The sequence below is a fragment of the Stenella coeruleoalba genome (assembly GCF_951394435.1).
Source record: "Stenella coeruleoalba genome assembly, chromosome: 10".
NCBI classification, from domain to species: domain Eukaryota; kingdom Metazoa; phylum Chordata; class Mammalia; order Artiodactyla; family Delphinidae; genus Stenella; species Stenella coeruleoalba.
This window is the reverse complement of record NC_137156.1, coordinates 67,645,089-67,666,299: the sequence shown is the minus strand read 5'-3', so window position 1 is coordinate 67,666,299 and position 21,211 is coordinate 67,645,089. Positions and strand designations below refer to the sequence as shown.

The following is a 21,211-nucleotide window of genomic DNA, read 5'->3' as shown; positions in this document are numbered from 1 at the left end:
ATTTTCTGCATCTATTGAGATGATATGATTTTTATTCTTCAATCTGATAATGTGGTGTATCTTGATTGATTTGCAGATATTGTACCATCCTTGCAACCCTGGGATAAATCCCACTTGATCATGGTGTATGATCCTTGTAATGTATTGTTGAATTTTATTTGATAATATTTTGTTGTAGATTTTTGCATTTATATTCATCAGTGATACTGGCCTGTAATTTTGTGTGTGTGTGTGATGTCTCTGGTTTTGTTATAAGGATGTGCTGGCCTCATAGAATGAGTTCAGAAGTGTTCCTTCCTCATTGATGTTTCTGAATAGTTTGAAAAATAAAAGTGTTAACTATTCTTTAAATGTTTGGTAGAATTCGCCTGTGAAGCCATCTGGTCCTGGACTTTTGCTTGTTGGAAGTTTTTTATTACTGATTCAATTTCATTACTGGTAATCAGTCTGTTCATATTTTCTATTTCTTTCTGATTCAGTCTTGGGAATCTGTACGTTTCCAGGAATTTATCCATTTCTCCTATGTTATCCATTTTATTAGTGTATAATTGTTCATAGTAATCGCTTATAGTCTTCTGTATGTATGGTGTTGGTTGCAACTTCTCCTCTTTTATCCTTGATTTTATTTATTTGGGCCCTGTCTCCTTTAATTCTTGATGAATCTAACTAAATGTTTATCAATTCTGTATATATTTTCAAAGAACTAACTCTTAGTTTCATTGATCTTCTCTATTGTTTTTTAGTCTCTATTTCAGTTATTTCCACTCTGATCTTTTATTTCCTTTATTCTACTAACCGTGGGCTTTGCTTGTTCTTCTTTTTCTAGTTTCTTTAAATGTATATTTTGATTGTTTGAGATTTTTCTTGTATCATGAAGTAGGCTTGTATCACTATGATCTTCCCTCTTAGAACTGTTTTATCTTCATCCCACAGATTTTGGATCACTGTGTTTCCATTTTCACTTGTCTCCAGGTAATTTTTGATTTCCTCTTTGACTTTTCAATGACCCATTGATTGTTTAGTAGCATGTTGTTTAGTCTCCATATGTTTGTGGGCTTTCTTTTTTCTTTCAGTTTTCTTCTTTTTTTTTTTTTTTTGCAGTACATGGGCCTCTCACTGTGTGGCCTCTCCTGCTGCGAAGCACAGGCTCTGGACGCGCAGGCTCAGCGGCCATCGCTCACGGGCCCAGCTGCTCCGCGGCATGTGGGATCCTCCCAGACCGGGCACGAACCCGTGTCCCCTGCATCAGTAGGCAGACTTTCAACCACTGTGTCACCAGGGAAGCCCTCAGCTTTCTTCTTGTAGTTAATTCCTAATTTCATACCAGTGAAGTCAGAAAAGATGTCTGACAAATGCTGGAGAGGGTGTGGAGAAAAGGGAATCCTCTTACACTGTTGGTGGGAATGTAAACTGGTGCAGCCACTATGGAGAAGAGTATGGAGCTTCCACAAAAAACTAAAAGTAGAGTTGCCATATGATCCAGCAATCCCACTCCTGGGCATGTATCCGGAGAAAACCATAATTCGAAAAGATACATGTACCCCTATGTTCACAGCAGCACTACTTACAATAGCCAAGATATGGAAACCACCTAAATGTCCACCAATAGATGAATGGATAAAGAAGATGTAGTATACATATACAATGGAATATTACTCAGTCATAAAAAAGAATGAAATAATGCCATTTGCGGCTAAATGGATGGACCTAGAGATTATCATACTAAGCAAAATAAGTCAGAAAGAGAAAGACAAACACCATGTGAAGACATGTCCTTTACCAAATAGCTCTTTCACTCTGTGACTTGTCTTCTCCCTCTCCTTAATGATATCTTTTGAACAACATATCTTCATTTTAATAAAGTACAACTTATCAATAAAAAACCTTTGTCTACCCCTAGGTTAAAAAGAGTATTTTCCTATGCTTCCTTTAAGGTGCATGATTGTTTTACATTTCACATTCTACCATCCATCTGGAATTGAATCTGGAGCATATGCTGTGAAGTTAGGTTCAAGATTCATTGGTTTCAATATTGACCCAATACCATTTATTGACTAGGCCATCATTTTTCATTCCAATCAGCCCAGCATCACTTATTGTAAAGGACATCATTTCCCCACTGCACTGCAATACCACCTTTTTCATATATCACTGGATGATAAACATGATGGTCTATTTCTGGACCCTCTGTTTCATTATTCTGTCTTTGCCCCCAAACCACAATGTCTTAATTTATAATAGTCTCATTTCTAGATGTCAGTTGGAAATCTTTCAATATTTCACTACTGAAAATGATGTTTGCTGTAGGCTTTTAGATATCCTTTATCAGATTAGGAAAACTCCCTTCTATTCTTATTTTGCTAAGAGTTTTTTTTATCATGAAGGGGTTTTTATTTATACTTCTGCTTTAAAATTATTAAAATGCATCCTGCACTAGAGCTCCCTTTCCAGAAAAGTGTACTCCCCAACTTAAACGTATCCTGGGTCATAGTAGGTTGCACTTACTCCCATACCCATCTGAACAGTAACTGGATCAGAGTTCAACTTCCACGTGTACTATCTCCATGCCCACATAGCAACATTTCTACTCTGTTATATAATTTGAGGTGGCTTCTAGTCATGCTGAACTGCTATCAATTTTGGTATCAATTTTGTTTTTGTCCATGCTCTGATTGTGGGTGATTTCTCCGGAACTATATTTTTTCCACATATCTTGCTGACTTCAGTGCATAATTTTGAAGAATGTGATATTTTTCAATAATGCATAAATATTATAGCAGAAATACCCAAATATGTCACAGAAGAAGACAGTCAGGCCAAACTTCATTTGAGCACATTTACTGCCTTGCTTTAATTACGACTGATCATGTCCAGCCAATCAGACAGAAATATAAAAATGAACTGATTACACTTCGATTCTATTCAAATGCAGATAATCAGTAGCGAAATATTACCTATTCGATTGTAGGAAATCAAAACTAAGCATTTGATATAGTATGTAAAAATCATGTTCTGATTGACATGTATACACTGATGTGTATAAAATTTATGACTAATAAGAACCTGCTGTATAAAAAAAATAAATAAAATAAAATTTAAAAATTAAAAAAAAATCATTTTCTGACAGCCAACAATAGTTATTTGTCACTATTAGATTAGAGCCAAAATAGCTCATCCTTTATGCTGAACATAGATCAGGAATGATTTTATAGCAGTGTATCATAATGTGATTAATTACAGCTTCAAAATGATTGCTTATAACCTCATACTACAAAATAAATGCATATCATACTGCCAAAAATGATCACCATTTGTGTTTTACAATTTATGGGTCCACTTACCTTCACATTTTTCAAGAATCTGGACTGTTTCTCCTATTTCTAAGACCAATCCTTGAGGGACAGATCCTCGAAAGCTGCATATCACTAGAAAAACAAGAATAAACATGTCAATTAGCATTTTAAAACAGTGAGACAGGGTCAGTGTCGATGAAAGTTAGCACTAAATTTTCTTAAGTATATACTCTCCCTTCTAATTCATTTTTCAAATATGTAAGTCCCTTTCAACTTAATCTATATTTTGAAAGGTAATATTAAATGGTTCAGAACACTGAGGTATACTTCGGCAAAATCACTATTACTTAGAGGTGTGTGCATGCATGCATGTATGTGAAAACATTTCTATAAACAGAGTCTCCCTCTCTCTCCCCCCCAGCATATCTTGTGTTTGCCTGTTCTTTCTGGGCAAGTATGTATCAATTAAGAAAAAATGATCATTAGAAGCTTATTATCTACTATAAACAGACAAATAGATATTTTTAAAAGGATCACCAAATAAATGATTATGCTTTGAAAAACAGAATCCCCACAATAAAACAAAAATTAATGAAGTAAAAAGCAAATGTACAACAGAGAAAATCTATACTCATCAAAATCCCACATACTTTTATTTTTAGAAAACTGATAAAATGATTCTAAAATTTACATAATACAAAGAACCAAGAAAAGGCTTGTCAATCTTAAAGGATGTACACTATCATATATCAAGCCTTATAATCTAAAATTAGTTCTTTGAAAACACTAACACTGATAGACACGTAAGCAAGACTGATCAAAAAAAAAAAGAGAGAGAAAAGGTATAAATTATCAGTATCACCAATAAAAACATTAATGTAATAATTAAATGATGTATAAAAGGACATTAGATAAAACTTTATAACAAAAAATTAGAAAATTTAGAATAGATGGATAAATTTGTAGAAAGATCAACTTTACAAAAACTGACAGAGCAGTTAAAAACTTGAATAGTCCTGTATCTATTAAACAAAAGTGAATCTGTATCTAAAATTTTCCCACAAATGAAATAACAAGTCCTGACTACTCTACCAGCGAATTTGCCCAAACATCTGGAGAAGAAACGCCAACCACAAATAAGTCCCTCTAGGAAATAGGGAAAAGAGAATTCATTTTTAACTCAGCATGAAAGTAAAAGCTGACAAAGACATTATAAGAAAGGAAAGTTACAGGCCAATCTGTCTCATGATCACAGATAGAAAATCTTTTAAAAAAAAAAAACCCAATTCAAAAATGGGCAAAAGACCTAAATAGACATTTCTCCAAAGAAGACAGACAGATTGCCAACAAACACGTGAAAGAATGCTCAACATCATTAATCATTAGAGAAATGCAAAACAAAACTACAATGAGATATCATCTCACACCGGTCAGAATGGCCATCACCAAAAAATCTACAAACAATAAATGCTGGAGAGGGTGTGGAGAAAAGGGAACCCTCCTACCCTGGTGGTGGGAATGTAAATTGATACAGCCACTATGGAGAACAGTATGGAGGTTCCTTAAAAAACTAAAAATAGAACTACCATACAACCCAGCAATCCCACTACTGGGCATTTACCCTGAGAAAACCATAATTCAAAAAGAGTCATCTACCACAATGTTCATTCCAGCTCTATTTACAATAGCCAGGACATGGAAGCAACCTAAGTGTCCATCAACAGATGAATGGATAAAGAAGATGTGGCACATATATACAATGGAATATTACTCAGCCATAAAAATAAACAAAACTGAGTTATTTGTAGTGAGGTGGATGGACCTAGAGTCTGTCATACAGAGTGAAGTAAGTCAGAAAGAGAAAAACAAATACCATATGCTAACACATATATATGGAATCTAAAAAAAAAAAAATCATCATGAAGAACTTAGGGACAAGACGGGAATAAAGACGCAGACCTACTAGAGAATGGACTTGAGGACACGGGGAGGGGGAAGGGTAAGCTGGGACAAAGTGAGAGAGTGTTAGTGTATATATGGACATATATACACTACCAAATGTAAAATAGATAGCCAGTGGGAAGCAGTTGCATAGCACAGGGAGATCAGCTCGGTGTTTTGTGACCAGCTAGAAGGGTGGGATAGGGAGGGTGGGAGGAAGGGAGACGCAAGAGGGAAGAGATATGGGGATATATGTATATGTATAACTGATTCACTTTCTTATAAAGCAGAAACTAACAGACCATTGTAAAGCAATTATACTCGAATAAAAATGTTAAAAATAAATAAATAAATAAATAGAAATAAAAGGCAAACTGGGAATTCCCTGGTGGCACAGTGGTTAGGACTCGGCACTTTCACTGCCATGATTCCCAGGTTCGATCCCTGGTCTGGGAACTAAGATCCCACAAGCCATGTGGTCATGCATGCATGCATGCATGAATGAATGAATAAATAAATAAATAGTAAATCAAGTCCAACTATATATAAAAAGAATAACCATGACCAATTTGGGCTTATTCCAGAGCGCAATTGGTTTAATATTAAAAAAATCAATAAAGGGGAAAAAAAAAATCACATGATCATATCCATAAATGCAGAAGAGGCATTTGATAAAATTCAACGTCTACTCGTGACTAAAATTCTTTTTTTTTTTTTTTTTTTTTGCGGTACGCGGGCTTCTCACTGTTTTGGCCTCTCCCGTTGCGGAGCACAGGCTCCGTACCCGCAGTCCCAGCGGCCATGGCTCACGGGCCCAGCCGCTCCGCGGCACGTGGGATCCTCCCGGACCGGGGCACGAACCCGTGTCCCCTGCATCGGCAGGCGGACTCTCAACCACTGCGCCACCAGGGAAGCCCTAAAATTCTTAATAATCTAAGAATAGAAGGGAACTTCCTTAATATGATGAAGGTTATGTACAATGTATCTATAGCAAACATCATATATATTAGTGAAATACTCAGCATTTTATCAGTAAGGTTAGGAATAAGAAAAGCATGTCCACTACCATTTCTATTCAACATTACACTGAAGGGCCACCCTGTGCAAATAAAGCAGAAAAAGAAATAAAAGGTATAATGATTAGAAACAAAGAAATAATAGTATCATTATCTGCAGGTCTGAAAAAATCCCGAAGAACCTAGACATAAACCAACACAGAAAATATGTCAATGTGTAGCAAGGTCACTAGATACAATATGAATTTTTTTAAGTCTATACAGGAACAAACAACTAGAAAATGAAATGTTTTAGAAATATACAATTTATAACAGCACCAAAAATGTCAGTAGGGCTTCACTGGTGGCGCAGTGGTTGAGAACCTGCCTGCTAATGCAGGGGACACGGGTTCGAGCCCTGGTCTGGGGAGATCCCACATGCCGCGAAGCAACTAGGCCCGTGAGCCACAACTACTGAGCCTGCGCATCTGGAGCCTGTGCTCCACAACAAGAGAGGCCGTGATAGTGAGAGGCCTGCGCGCCACGATGAAGAGTGGTCCCCCGCTCGCCGCAACTAGAGAAAGCCCACGCACAGAAACAAAGACTCAACACAGCCAAAATTAATTAATTAATTAATTAATTTTTTTAAAAATGTCAAGTAACTATAAATAAATCTAAGAGACATATGGAAGAACTCTATACAGAAAACTATGACATTAGATATAGTAAAAGTCTAATAAATGAAGGCATACAACCTATTCATGAATTCCAAGACTCAACAGTATAAAGATACAGATTTTCCCCAAATTGATCATTAGATTCTATGCAATCTCAACCAAAATCCCAATAGACATTTTGTGGAAATCAATAAACTGATTCTACAATGTGCATAAAAATGTAAAGGATGAAACAGAGGAACATATACTACCTAATATCAGCCTTTCCATTGTTTAAAAAAAAAAAAAAAAGCCCAAGCTATAAAATTGTGTGTGTGTGTGTGTGTGAATAGCATGAGCCTATTTGTATGTGTACATATATATGTATATATTTAATCTCTACTGAAGGTATCAAATTTGCTTACTGGTTACTAAAGATAACACTTGTGTCCCCCCAAAATTCCTATGTTGAAACGTAATCCCCAGTATGATGGCATTTGGAAATGGGGCCTGTGGGAGGTGATTAGGTCATCAAAGTGGTTCCTTCATGTATGGGAGTAGTGCACTTACAAATCAAGATCTCAGAGAGATCCCCCTCCCCTTTCACCATGTGAGGACACAGAAGTCGGCAGTCTGCAAACCTGACAAGGGTCTTTATCCAAACCTGACCATCCTAGCACCCTGATCTCAGACTTTTCAGCCTTTAGAACTACAAGAAATAAATGTCTGTTATTTAAGCTACCCAGTCTATAATATTTTTGTTATAGCAGTATGAACTGGACTAAGACATTGGTAATTAGTATGCTCTTATTAAAGTATTTGGCTATATTTCTAAATAGTAGAAGCATTATTCAATCTTCTGCTGTAAATTCCCCATGGAAAACAAAATTCTGAACAAAAACAAATAACAAAGCAGTTAGACCAACTTCTACCATTTAATGCCATACAGATTTGGAAAATATTAAGAAACAGCAAATACTCAACAGCATCCTCCTTTAAGTACCAAGTGGGGAAAAATGGTCTTCTCTAGGATTTACTGGGTTGAACCCTTCATCACAGTGGAGAAAAAATCATGTTCCAGCGTCTCTCAAATCCTTGCAGGCACCCACATACTAACAATGAGACAAGTGTCCTAAGGTCAAAAGTATGCAATCTCTGAGCCATGGCTTATAGTAAAACTACAATGAATTGCATTAGCATTTAGGAATTTAACTTCACCAGACCTTCTATGTACTCCCTAACAAATTCTTTATCGAGGGCCTTGCTATTATTTCAATCTCCAAAGCATTCATCACTCCTGTCTTCCTAACCTCTGTCACTAATTGACAAGAACATTAAAATTACCAACCGCTTTCCTTGTTTGAAATTGGGTGTTTCATGCCTATTCAGAGAACATATGTAAACTTTCCACTTTAATAACTATCTTCATTCAAGACTGGCTTTCAAGTGATTTTTTAAATTAATGTATAAGTAGAAAAGAAAAAAATTATATTTGCTAGAAAAGCAAGAGGCTCAAAAGAAAGCAGATCTTTCTCCCTGTAATCATGGATCTACTTTCAGGCCTATACTCTGTTTGCAGGAATATCACAAAGAATAAACCTATTAGTTATAGACTGTTTCACTCTATTCTCCTCTGTCTGTCAGGTACATTAGAAGTTACTGGTCACTGCGAGCTTCAAGAATTAGAAAAAGAATAGATACATATATATGTATAATTGAATCACTTTGCTGTACACCTGAAACTAACACAAAATTGTTAACCAACTGTACTCCAATATAAAATAAAAATTTTTTAAAAAGAAAATAATCTCCACCTATAAAGAATTTATCGTTTCATTGGTGGTGGCAGGGGAAGAAGGACTGTGAGATGAGAGGGAAAAAATGCATGATCCATATGATGTTGCAAGATTTGTTTGACCCTGAGATCCACTTTCTACCCTCCTTCACCTCGCTCTATACCCCGGAGAGCCTGCCCTCTCGGGCAGCATCAACAGCCTCCTCTTTGCCCCGTGGCTGGTTGGGTAAATCCGGTGGAGAACACTGCCAGATGCTGGAGAACAGGCGGACAATAAGGTTGGGATGTTTATTCCTGCTGGGCCCTGGGAGCTGGCTGCATCCCTCTGCTGAAGGCCACAGCTCCTGTGAGTTTCTGTAACTGTTCCCTCACTTGCCCCTTCAGTCCTAGTGGTGGAACCAACCACCGGGGTACTGCACCCTATTCGTTTCCCTAGCTCCTGCCTCACCTTCAGAAGTAGTCCCTTTATTAAACCCTGTTCAGATTACCCCATTTGACTGTGCAATCTCTTTCCTGCCCAGACCCCGACAGATAAGTACAAACATAATAACAGCAGCTCTTTGCAGCTTCGTAACCTTTTTTTACCTTTTGAATCCAAGTTCGCCTGGACTCCTGCAATGGCCTCCTAAGTGATCGCTCACACCCACAGGTGCCCCTTCTCAGCCCATTCTCCAAACAAAACAAAACAAAACAACAACAACTATGACCTTTACCATTATTCTTTCAGTTTTGTGCCATCTTAATCCCCAAGTAATTAAGAATTCATCAGTGGCAAAATAAGATTGAAGACGTTTGAAAAACATGTTAACAGAGACAGATATACTAATTTTAAAATTTTTACAAATATTTAGCTTGAAATCTTTCATACTGTATCAAGTAGAAAAAGATTATAAACAATATTTATACCATGATTCCATTTTTTTGTGGGATATACAAATAAAAGTGGTTGCAACTAGGTTATAAGAATATTTTTATTTGCCTCTTGTTCAGCTTACCTACTTTGTCTACAGTGTATACATCTCTAATATTTCTACCTTTATATACATACCTATACACACACACACACACTCATGAGGGAAAGCTTAATCTTTGCTAGATCATGAAAGAAGGGTCAAAAGATGCATTCTGAAGCAAATCCACTATACAATCTTGGACTGTTGTACCAGCCCACCCATATAATGCTACAAAATCAAATCTCTTCTGATTTCAAAAATGAGTTGTCATGGTAATAGACTCATAGTCCAAACTGACTTTCTATCAGTGTGGCTCAGAGAAAAATATCTACCTCTTTCCACTCAATTATTTCCCCCACCAACTCAAACAAAAGATACTCACTACAAGAACTGTACTGCAGGATTGACCCATATTATTCTGTCTCCTTTACTATTAAATTAGTTTTCTTCTTTCTAATTGTTTACATAGATATTTCATTTATCATATACTAGTTTCATAAATATAAAGAATGTATTTCTGGGGCTTTCCTGGTGGCGCAGTGGTTGAGAGTCCGCCTGCCGATGCAGGGGACGTGGGTTCGTGCCCCAGTCCGGGAAGATCCCACATGCCGCGGAGCGGCTGGGCCCGTGAGCCATGGCCGCTGAGCCTGCGCGTCTGGAGCCTGTGCTCCGCAACGCGAGAGGCCACAACAGCGAGAAGCCCGCGTACCGCAAAAAAAAAAAAAAAAAAGAATGTATTTCTGGAACATTATTCTGTCTCAAGTATCAATCATTCTTGTCCCAATATCCCACTTTTAATTGCTATTACCTCACATGGTAAAGTTAAGTACCTCCCCCCATTACTCTTTTAAGACTAAGCTCCTATGTTTGTTTTTTTCTTTTTTTTTTTTTTTTGGCTGCATTGGGTCTTCACTGCTGTGTCCGGGCTTTCTCTGGTTGCGGCGAGTGGGGACTACTGTTCGTTGTGGTGCATGGGCTTCTCATTGCAGTGGCTTCCCTTGTTGTGGAGCACGGGCTCTTAGGCGTGCGGGCTTCAGTAGTTGTGGCACGCAAGCTCTAGAGCGCAGGCTCAGTTGGGCTTAGCTGCTCCGCGGCATGTGGGATCCTCCTGGGCCAGGGCTTGAACCCATGTCCCCTGCATTGGCACGTGGACTCTCAACCACTGCACCACCAGGGAAGCCCTCCTATGTTTCTTCTTACAGACAAACTGGAGAAAATGATTATAAAATTCAGTGAACGGTACTGGTGGCATTTTGACTGGATTGCATCAAACCTATAAACTGGTTTGTTCTGAACAAGTAATGGATTTTACTACATGTAAAACTTTTTAGATGTCCATATATAATATCTAAAAATTCTGAAAGAAAAATGGAAAAATGCCAGCAAGAATCAAAATGTTCTACATTCAGTATGGACATAGTTTTTACAATCAAAAAGAAAAATACAGACTTTTTTTGCCCATAAGAAAACTGGGCAAAAGATACAAATAGGCCAAAAAACACATGAAAAAATATTAACCACAGTAACAAAGATTGCTAAAAAGTATCATTTTTATTTTTTTATCAGATTGTCAAAGATTAATACCCAAACAGTGCTGATAAAGATGTGCACATATATGACCAGAATACAAAGTGTAAGATTTTTTTCTTAAAAAGGTGGTAGAAATGGGTCCATTTTAAGATTTCACATGCTTTGACACAATTCCACTTCTAGAAATCAATACTCGATAACCATCAAGTAAATAAATATATATGCAGCAAGATCTGCAGCATACTGTTCTCTATAATAGCAAAACTGAGCTATAAATTAACAACCAAAAAAAGCCCTAATAATGGAAAGTAAAATGAATTAAATAAACCTAGATGTACAGCCAAGTTAGTAGTATAACCAAAAAGAGAGGAACTATTCCAAGTAATGTCAAAAGAAAGTAATTTGACCAAATATCCCTAATGGAATATATTCTAAGGATAAAAAGAACTTCAAAAAAATCTTAATCTGCTTTCACTAATCATACTGTTGATACAGTGATAGTAATGCTATTCTAAGACTGTTGTGTGAGTAATGGGGAATAAGGCAAGTAAGTAATTACTTAGGAATTTGTTTTTAAGGGAGGAAAGATGCAGATGTAAGATTTATGAAGTTAAGTAAAGACAATGTAGCAATGCACAGTTCCTGACAAGGCACTAGAAACAATGACAAATCTCTAGCACTGAAATTGTGATTTCTAAATATACTCTTTCTCACTAAAAGGAACCAGGGCTCCTTGGGAAAATGCCAAGTTTAGGACAGGAAATGCTTAAGATAAGCATAGAATATCTTGTCATACTAAAAACCAAGGAAGCTGTCAAAAACTACTATGGTCAGGTCAAAAGGACTTTCAACACCAGGAGAGTCCCACTACTCACTAAAAGAATAGTATATCAGTATATTTAAATCTCTGAGTTAATAATAACAATGGTTCAAAAAAAAGCTTAGGGTCACTTTTCAGAGATTGCTAAGGGAATCAGCTCACTACTGTGAAAATTAGCAAAACAGGAAAAAAAACAGAACATATATTATGATTTTCCTATACAAACTATATACCTCTGAATACCCAAGTAGTTAAGGAAAAGTTTCTCTTTATAAAAAATATCCTAGACAATAAACAAAGAAGTGATGGCAAAGGTAGAATATCACCATTTTGCAACCCCCAATAAATGTATGGGTATAGGAAATGATCATCAATAGCTCTAACATCACAAAAAGAGGAAACAAGAAACTATGTAACTACTAAACAAAGTACATAATGCCATCTATAAAGTAATCATTTATTTAAAAAAAAACTCAAACCTTAATATGGGGACGCCTATAGAACTAACTGCCAACTTAAAGGAAATACCAGGAAAAAGGAGCATATTAAATGAATTCACAGAAACATGATTAGCAAGATTCACACCATGAGACAAAAGATTCAGTTTCTTTAACAAAACACTGCAAGGGAAAAAAAGAGATGGAGAACTTAATAAAACAGCCTTCAGCTATACAATTCCATATACAATAGCACCAAAAATAATAAGATACTTAGGAATAAATTTAACCAAAGAGGTACAAGACTGAAAACTACAAAACACTGCTGAGAGAAATTAAAGATCTAAGTAAGATACCTAAGAAAGATATCCCATGTTCATGGATTGGTAGAATTGATACTGTTAAGATGACAATTCTACCCAAGGTAATCTACAGTTTCAATGGAATCCCTATCACAATCCCCAAGAAATAGAAAAACACATCCTACAATTCATATGGAATTTCCAGAGGCCCCAAATACCCAAAGCAATCTTAAAAAAGAACAAAGTTGGATGACTCACACTTTCAAGTTTCAAAACTTACTTCAAAACTACAATAATCAAAATAGTGTGGTACTGGCATAAGGATATATAGATCAATGGAATATAATTAAGAGCCAGAAATGGGGAAAGAAAAGACTGTTCAGCAGGGACTTCCCTGGCGGTCCAGTGGTTAAGACTCCGCACTTCCAATGCAGGGGACGGGGGTTCGATCCCTGGTCAGGGTACTGAGATCCCACATGCCATGCAGTGCAGCCAAAAAATTAAAAATAAAATAAATAAAAATTTAAAAAAAAACTGTTCAGCAAGTACTGCTAGGAAAACTGAATATCCACATGCAAGATAATGAAGTTGAATCCTTACCTTACACTATATACAAAATTAATTCAAAATGGATCAAAGACCTAAATATAAGAGCTGAAATTATAAGACTGTCAGAAAAAAAATAGGGCAAATACTCATGACATCTGATTTGGCAATAGTTTCTTGGATAAGAACAACAGAAGAAAATACATTAATTGAATTTCAACAAAATTAAAAGCTTTTGTGCAGCAAGGGACACTATTAAGAGAGTGAAAAGATAGTCTGTAGACCAGCAGAAAATATTTACAAATCAACTCTTAAAAGGCTTTAAATATTAAAAAATATATAAAGAAAGTAATAAACAACAAAAATAAAAAACCCAATTCAAAAATAGGCAAAGGATTTTAATAGACATTTCACCAAAAAATATATACAAATGAACAACAGCACATGAAAAGAGGCTCAACATCATTAGCCATTAGGGAAATGCAAATCAAACCCACAATGAGATACCACCTTACACCCACCAGAATTGCTATCATCAAAAAGGCAGAAAAAGACTTCCCTGGTGGCGCAGTGGTTAAGAATCCTCCTGCCAATGCAGGGGACACAGGTTCGAGCCCTGGTCCAGGAATATCCCACTGAGCCTGTGCGCCACAGCTACTGAGCAACAAAGCCTGTGCGCCACAGCTACTGAGCCTATGCTCTAGAGCCCATGAGCCACAACTACTGAGCCCACGTGCCACAACTACTGAAGCCCACACGCCTACAGCCCATGCTTCAGAACAAGGGAAGCCACCGCAATGAGAAGCCTGCGCACCGCAACGAAGAGCAGCCCCTAGAAGGGTTCGCCACAACTAGAAGGCCCACGCGCAGCAACAAAGACCCAATGCAGCCAAAAATAAATAAAATAAATAAATTTTTTTTAAAAAAGGCAGAAAATAACAAGTTTTGGCAAAGATGTGGAGAAAGTGGAACCCTAGTGCACTGCTGGAGGACATGTAAAATGATGCAGGTGCTATGGAAAACAACATGGCAATTCCTCAAAAAATTAAAAATTACCACATGATCCAGCAATTCCACTCTGTGCATATTTCCGAAAGAATTGAAAACATTCACACAAAAACTTGTACATGAATATTTATGGCACAATTATTCATAACAGCCAAAAAGTGGAAAGAATTCAAATATCCATCAATTGGTAAAGAGATAAACAAAATGTGGTATACCCATACAATGGGATATTACCAGCCATAAAAAGGAATGAAGTACTGACATATGCTACAACATGGATGAATCTTGAAAACATTATGCCCTGTGAAAGAAGCCAGACACAGAAGGCCACATATTGTATGATTCCATTTACTTGAAATGCCCAGAACAGACAAATCATTAGACAAAAAGTTGACTAGACGTTGCTGGGGTGACAGAGAGGGAATGGGGAGTGACTGCTGATGGGTACAGGGTTTCTTTTTGGAGTGATGAAAATGTTCTGGGATTAAGGTAGTGGTGATGAACGCACAACTCTATAAATACACTAAAAATAAGTGAATTGTACACTTTAAAGGGTGAGCTATATGGTATGTGAATTATCTCTCAAATAAGGATTTTTTTAAACACAAAAAAAGAAAAAAATAGTATGCAAACAATGATAAATAAACATAAAAGAAAACTAATTGCAGGAAACAAGGAAATTTTATATAACTGACTTTTACGTCAAAAAAGTAAAAATAGCACACACTTTAAGACCTAAGACCAAATATTGTCAATTATCAGAACAAAGCAGATGAAAGCAGGTGTCTCTACAGAGGAAATCCTCACAGGAGAACTTTAAAAGCATTAGGACAGGGCTTCCCTGGTGGCGCAGTGGTTGAGAGTCCGCCTGCCGATGCAGGGGACACGGGTTCGTGCCCCGGTCTGGGAAGATCCCACATGCCGCGGAGCGGCTGGGCCCGTGAGCCATGGCCGCTGAGCCTGCGCGTCCAGAGCCTCTGCTTCGCAACGGGAGAGGCCACAACAGTGAGAGGCCCGCGTAATGCAAAAAAAAATAATAATAAAAAAAAATAAAAAATAAAAGCATTAGGACAATTTGAGAATTACAATCAGAATGACTGCTTATATCATATGAAATAAATGAAAATCCATGAGTCTGTGATCATACTAAATGAAGAAGAAAAAAAGAAAAATGGCAAAACAAGAAGTAGAAACAATCCTGTAAAAGAAAGTAAGTCAGTAACATTAAGGGCAGGCTAAAAAAATAAAATGTGTACACAATGTAGAGAAAAAAGACAAGCTGAAATGTTTTAAGTAGTGGTTCTTAAATGAATCCAAAGATGGGCTTCCAGAAGTCCATAAATATTCTGATATGGTTGGTAAATTTTTATTTTGGCATACGTGAATCTTCCTGCAGACATGATCTGTAACATTCATTATATTCTCAAAATGGAATTTGACGCTTGCCCCCCTCACCCCCACAAAAAGTACCACTAGATTAAAGATGACAGCTGTAAAAGACAATTGATACGTAATAAAATTTTTACTTAAAAGGTTTAAAAAGCAAAACCAAGATTTGGTTTCTCAAGTCCATGCTCTGGAACAAAGGTAGGTTTGTTCTGACTTACTGGCCACAGAAAGGTTATGCATCTTCCCAGTAGAGATAATGGCTGAAGATACAGACTCCAAAACCAGAATGCCTGAGTTTGAATCTTGGCTCTACAACTTACTGGTTGTGTGACAATGGACAAGGCAGGCACTCAGCCTTCCTGTGTCTCAGTTTCCTCATCTTTAAAAATGGGGATGATAATAGCATATACTTCATAGGATTATGGTGAAGATTACAGTTAATATACATTAAGTGCTTAGAATAGTACCTGGTACAAAGTACTATGTAAGTGTCTGAAATTATTATTCCACAAGTTACTTTTTAAAAGTATGTACATAACTTATTTATATATACATAGAAAGAAATATCAAATCATTTATAGCAGTTACCTGAGCTGGGTGAGGGAAGAAGTGGGGATACACTTGGGGAAATGAGTTAAGAGGCTTTGAGTATTACTTCCACAGTTTTTAAAAGCTGTAAGGATTTTTAAAAATTAAGTCCATCGTATTTGCCTATACCATGTATAAGCACACTGCATCTATATAAGCATTCCACAATGTCTCTAAAGTTGTACTCTTTTCAGTGTAACTCTAGTAATACAAAAATATCATAGAATCAACACTAAAGTTTACTTTCCTATATGTGAAATAAAAGAAACCACCATTGCTAAATCTTTTAATACAAACACTAGCCATCAGAACAGAATTCAGAGTTTCCTCTTTTACATGAAAACCAGCTGCTTATAAATTAAGAACTATTGGGTTATCTTTTTGCACTTCAAGAAAAGAGCACTTCAAGTTAGAAACTATCTTTTTTTTGGGGGGGGGGGTTCGCAGGCCTCTCACTGTTGTGGCCTCTCCTGTTGCGGAGCACAGGCTCCAGACGTGCAGGCTCAGTGGCCATGGCTCACGGGCCCAGCCGCTCCGCGGCACGTGGGATCTTCCCGGACCGGGGCACGAACCCGTCTCCCCTGCATCGGCAGGCGGACTCTCAACCACTGCGCCACCAGGGGAGCCCCAGAAACTATCTTTTAAAAATGTGTTTCAAACACACTACAGGCAAAGAGAAATTTTTAAGGGGGTGAATATGCTTTAATGTAAGAGATAAACTAGGTACCCCAACTGAGTCCCAAACGAGTTTCAGTCATGAGGTGGGGAGGAGAGCATGTAATGTCTGGTGAGGTCAGGAGAAGAATAAAGATTTCAAAGAGGTGGTTTGCAGAATGGCAAATGGGGGATCTAAGAGTAGAGGCATGAAGGATAGATGGAAGAGGACAGCAAGGGTCTGTCTCCCATCCTGGCCAAAGAGACAGTGAATTATTAGGGCGAGGTACAGACAGAAGAGGTGAAGCTTTCTCTCCAAGAATTTGAGACCCAGGAGTGCAAGCAGTGCACACAGCAGTTATAGCACTGATTTAGGGCATAGGTGTCAAAAATCACAGTTACAAAGGCAGTTTTGAGAATTCTTAGTAATTAAAAAAATATATATGACTAGAAGGGAAAAAAATTAACACGTAGCGCTAAAGTTTAGTTTCAGAACTTGTTTCTGTCATCTACCTAATTAAAATAATTTAAAAGAAAATGCAACCCAAGGTATTAGTTCCATTTACTTTATGAGCTAATAAAATGTAAAGGTCATCTCCTCAATCAACAATCTATTTCCAACTTATAATCTCCAAATACCACAGAGAAAAATACTCTCTCATACATATCAAAGTTAATAAGTCATGGGCTTCCCTGGTGGAGCAGTGGTTGAGAGTCCACCTGCCGATGCAGGGGAGACAGGTTCGTGCCCTGGTCCGGGAAGATCCCACATGCCGCGAAGCGGCTGGGCCCATGAGCCATGGCCGCTGAGCCTGCGCGTCCGGAGCCTGTGCTCCGCAACAGGAGAGGCCACAACAGTGAGAGGCCCGTGTACCGAAAAAAAAAAGTTAATAAGTCATTTATAAAGCAATAATGCCTATTACAACACAATATTTTCTTATTGAAACAATTTTATATATTAACTCTAATCTGATGTAAGGAAAGATTAGTACAATATATTTATTTTATTTTACTGAAGAGGCAAATAGAAGGCAGTTAAGTGATTTGTTCACAGTCCTTGTAGGTTTTCCATGTTAGGAACAGTAGTGCCTAGTTCCTCTGAAAATAAATTCTATTACTCGTTTATCTAGTTTTTCTGAATCTAAAATCACTCTTATGCTCCTCCACTTCCATTCTTGAAATTGCTTTTTCCCTTCATCAACATGTTTCATTGGCCCCCCACAACGGCACACAGAATAAAAGGCAAATTCCTTCTTCCTACATTCAAGGCCCTTAACACTCTCAGCCAAACCTATCCTCCTGATCATCTCCCAATGACACGAGATTTGTTCTATTCACAGTTCTCCAAAACAAGTCTCCAGTACATACCTTGCACAAGTCTCCAGTCCATACCTCACTGTTTCCTACTGCCTGGATCTCCTCTCATGCTTCCTCTTCACTGACAAAAATCCAATCCACGCATCAAGACTCCGTTTTTTCAATCTTGGAAATTATTTCCCCCAGTCTGTGAAGTCATCTGGCACATTCTACTTTTTTTTTTAATTGGAAATTAACCATGTAGATTAAGAGAAGCCTTTTTTTTTTTTAATTTATTTTTGGCTGTGTTGGGTCTTTGTTGCTGCACGCAGGCTTTCTCTTGTTACAGAGAGCGGGGGCTACTCTTTGTTGCGGTGCACGGGCTTCTCATTGCGGTGGCTTCTCTCGCTGTGGAGCATGGGCTCTAGGTACACGGGCTTCAGTAGTTGTGACGCATGCGCTTAGTTGCTCCACGGCATGTGGGATCTTCCTGGACCAGGGCTCGAACCCGTGTCCCCTGCATTGGCAGGCAGATTCTTAACCACTGCGGCACCAGGGAAGTCCCTGGCACATTCTACTGCTATCACATGTTTGACATTAACTGTTGCTTTGTGGGCATGTAGTGTATATGCATCAGGCAGTCTTATCTCCTTACTGTTCTGTGTGCCCAGCATTCCTAATCCTCACTTTTTACAGAAATTTTCCCAATCTATGTGATTTCAGTGGGGCTACCAGTCAGACCCCCTCAACCACAAGTGAGCATGTAAAGCAGACTGGGCCAAATCATTCACTCCCTGAAGTCTTCCCAACAGGAACTAGCTCTTTCCTAGTCCATCATGAACTGTAAAGACGTAACCCTAGAGCGACCAGGAGCTATGTTCCCCAATAATGAAAACAGTAAATTTTTTAAAGTTAATGACTGGAAAAATGAGTCCAACACATAGGCATATGCCAAAATGTAAAATGGAAACACAGATGTTCTGATGTCTTATGGCCCTGAACACAGTCTCCTGAGGCCAGATGCATTCATGCCTTTTTTGGTTATATGAACCAATAAATTCTCCTTTCTGCTTCAGTTTGAGATGGACTTCTATTAATTATAATTGAAAGAATCCTTGTGGAGAACAGTATCGAGGTTCCTCAGAAAACTAAAAATAGAATTACTGTATGATCCAGCAATCCCACTCCTGGGCATATATCCAGACAAAACTAGAATTCAAAAAGATACAAGCACCTCCTAGGTTCACAGCAGCACTCGTACAATAGCCAAGATATGGAAACAACCTAAATGTCCATCGACAGACGAATGGATAAAAAAGGTATGGTGTATATATACAATGGAATATTACCCAGCCATAAAAAAGAATGAAATAATGCCATTTGCAGCTACACGGAGGAACATAAAGATTATCACACTAAGCAAAGTAAGTCAGAAAGAGAAAGACAAATACCATATGGTATCACTTATACGTGGAATCTAAAATATGACACAAATGAACCTATCTATGAAACAGAAACAGAATCACAGACACAGAGAACAGACTGGTGGTTGCCAAGGGAGAGGAGATTAGGGGAGGGATAGAGTGGGAGGTTGGGGCTAGCAGATGTAAGCTTTTATATACAGAATGGATAAACAACAAAGTCCTACTGTATAGCACAGAGAACTATATTCAATATCCTATGATAAACCATAATGGAAAAGATATTAAAAAAGAATGTATATATATGTATAAATGAATCACTTTGCTGTACAGCAGTAATTAACACAACATTGCAAATCAACTATAATTCAATATTGAAAAAAAAGAAAGAATACTCAAGAACAGGAGTATGCCAGTTTTCTCCATTAAATCTTCCACATAGGGCTTCCCTGGTGGCGCAGTGGGCTTCCCTGGTGGCGCAGTGCTTAAGAATCCGCCTGCCAATGCAGGGGACACGGGTTCGAGCCCTGGTCTGGGAAGATCCCACATGCCGCGGAGCAACTAAGCCCGTGTGCCACGTCTACTGAGCCTGTGCTCTAGAGCCCGCGTGCCCCAACTACTGAAGCCCACGCACCTAGAGCCTGTGCTCCGCAGCAAGAGAAGCCACCGCAATGATAAGCCCGCACACTGCAACAAAGAGTAGCCCCCGCTCATCGCAACTAAAGAAAGACCACGCGCAGCAATTAGGACCCAACACAACCAAAAATAAATAAATAAATAAATAAAATTTGAAAAAAAAAAATCTTCCACATAGTAGGCATCCAATAAATATTTCTAGACTGATTCCTATCTTCTGGTGGTTTTATCCAAGATTCAATCATATAGTAGAAAAAAAGCCTTTTTAGGGAATCAGGATCTGAATTTAAGACCCAAATAGCCAAACTGTGTGACTCTGAGCAAGTTACCATATGTCTCTGACCTTGGTGATCCCATCTGAAAAACAAGAACATTGTGTTACATTATGGTCCCTTCTAGATCTAAAGTTCCATAAATAACACAGACGTAGAGAATGGACTTGAGGACACAGGGAAGGGGAAGGGGAAGCTGGGACAAAGCGAGAGAGTGGCAAGGACATATATACACTAAAACAGATGGCTAGTGGAAAGGAGCCGCATAGCACAGGGAGATCAGCTCAGTGCTTTGTATCCACCTAGAGGGGCAGGATAGGGAGGGTGGGAGGGAGACGCAAGAGGGAGGGGATATGGGGATATATGTATACGTATAGCTGATTCACTTTGTTATACAGCAGAAACTAACACACCATTGTAAAGCAATTATACTCCAATAAAGATGTTAAAAAAAAGAAAAAAAAAGTTCCATAAATATATAACTCTTAGTGAAAAATTCTTGTCTACTTGCATTGTTTCAACTACTATATTCATAAAATACAACTTCCCAAATCTAATTTTCACAATCATCTAGATTAAAGGTCTTGAAAGTACGTAGACCTGTATCTTCTCCCATCACTGTTCCCCAGAGCCTAGTACACATACCAGATCTTCTATAACGTCTACTGAATCAATAAAA

At 37.9% G+C, this 21,211-nt stretch overlaps 1 protein-coding gene across 6 annotated transcripts in view; it reads right to left on the bottom strand.

Moving 5' to 3' along the window:
- DOCK3 (dedicator of cytokinesis 3) overlaps positions 1–21,211 on the bottom strand; it is a 408,834-nt gene that overhangs the window by 363,576 nt on the left and 24,047 nt on the right. For all 6 annotated transcript variants that reach the window (XR_013830244.1, XM_079934759.1, XM_079934762.1 and 3 more), the window contains exon 2: positions 3,342–3,425. Coding sequence is in view for 5 of the 6 variants with exons in the window: in XM_079934759.1 (XP_079790885.1) it covers positions 3,342–3,425 (84 nt within the window). In the remaining variant the exon portion in view is untranslated. The remainder of the gene's footprint in view (positions 1–3,341; positions 3,426–21,211) is intronic.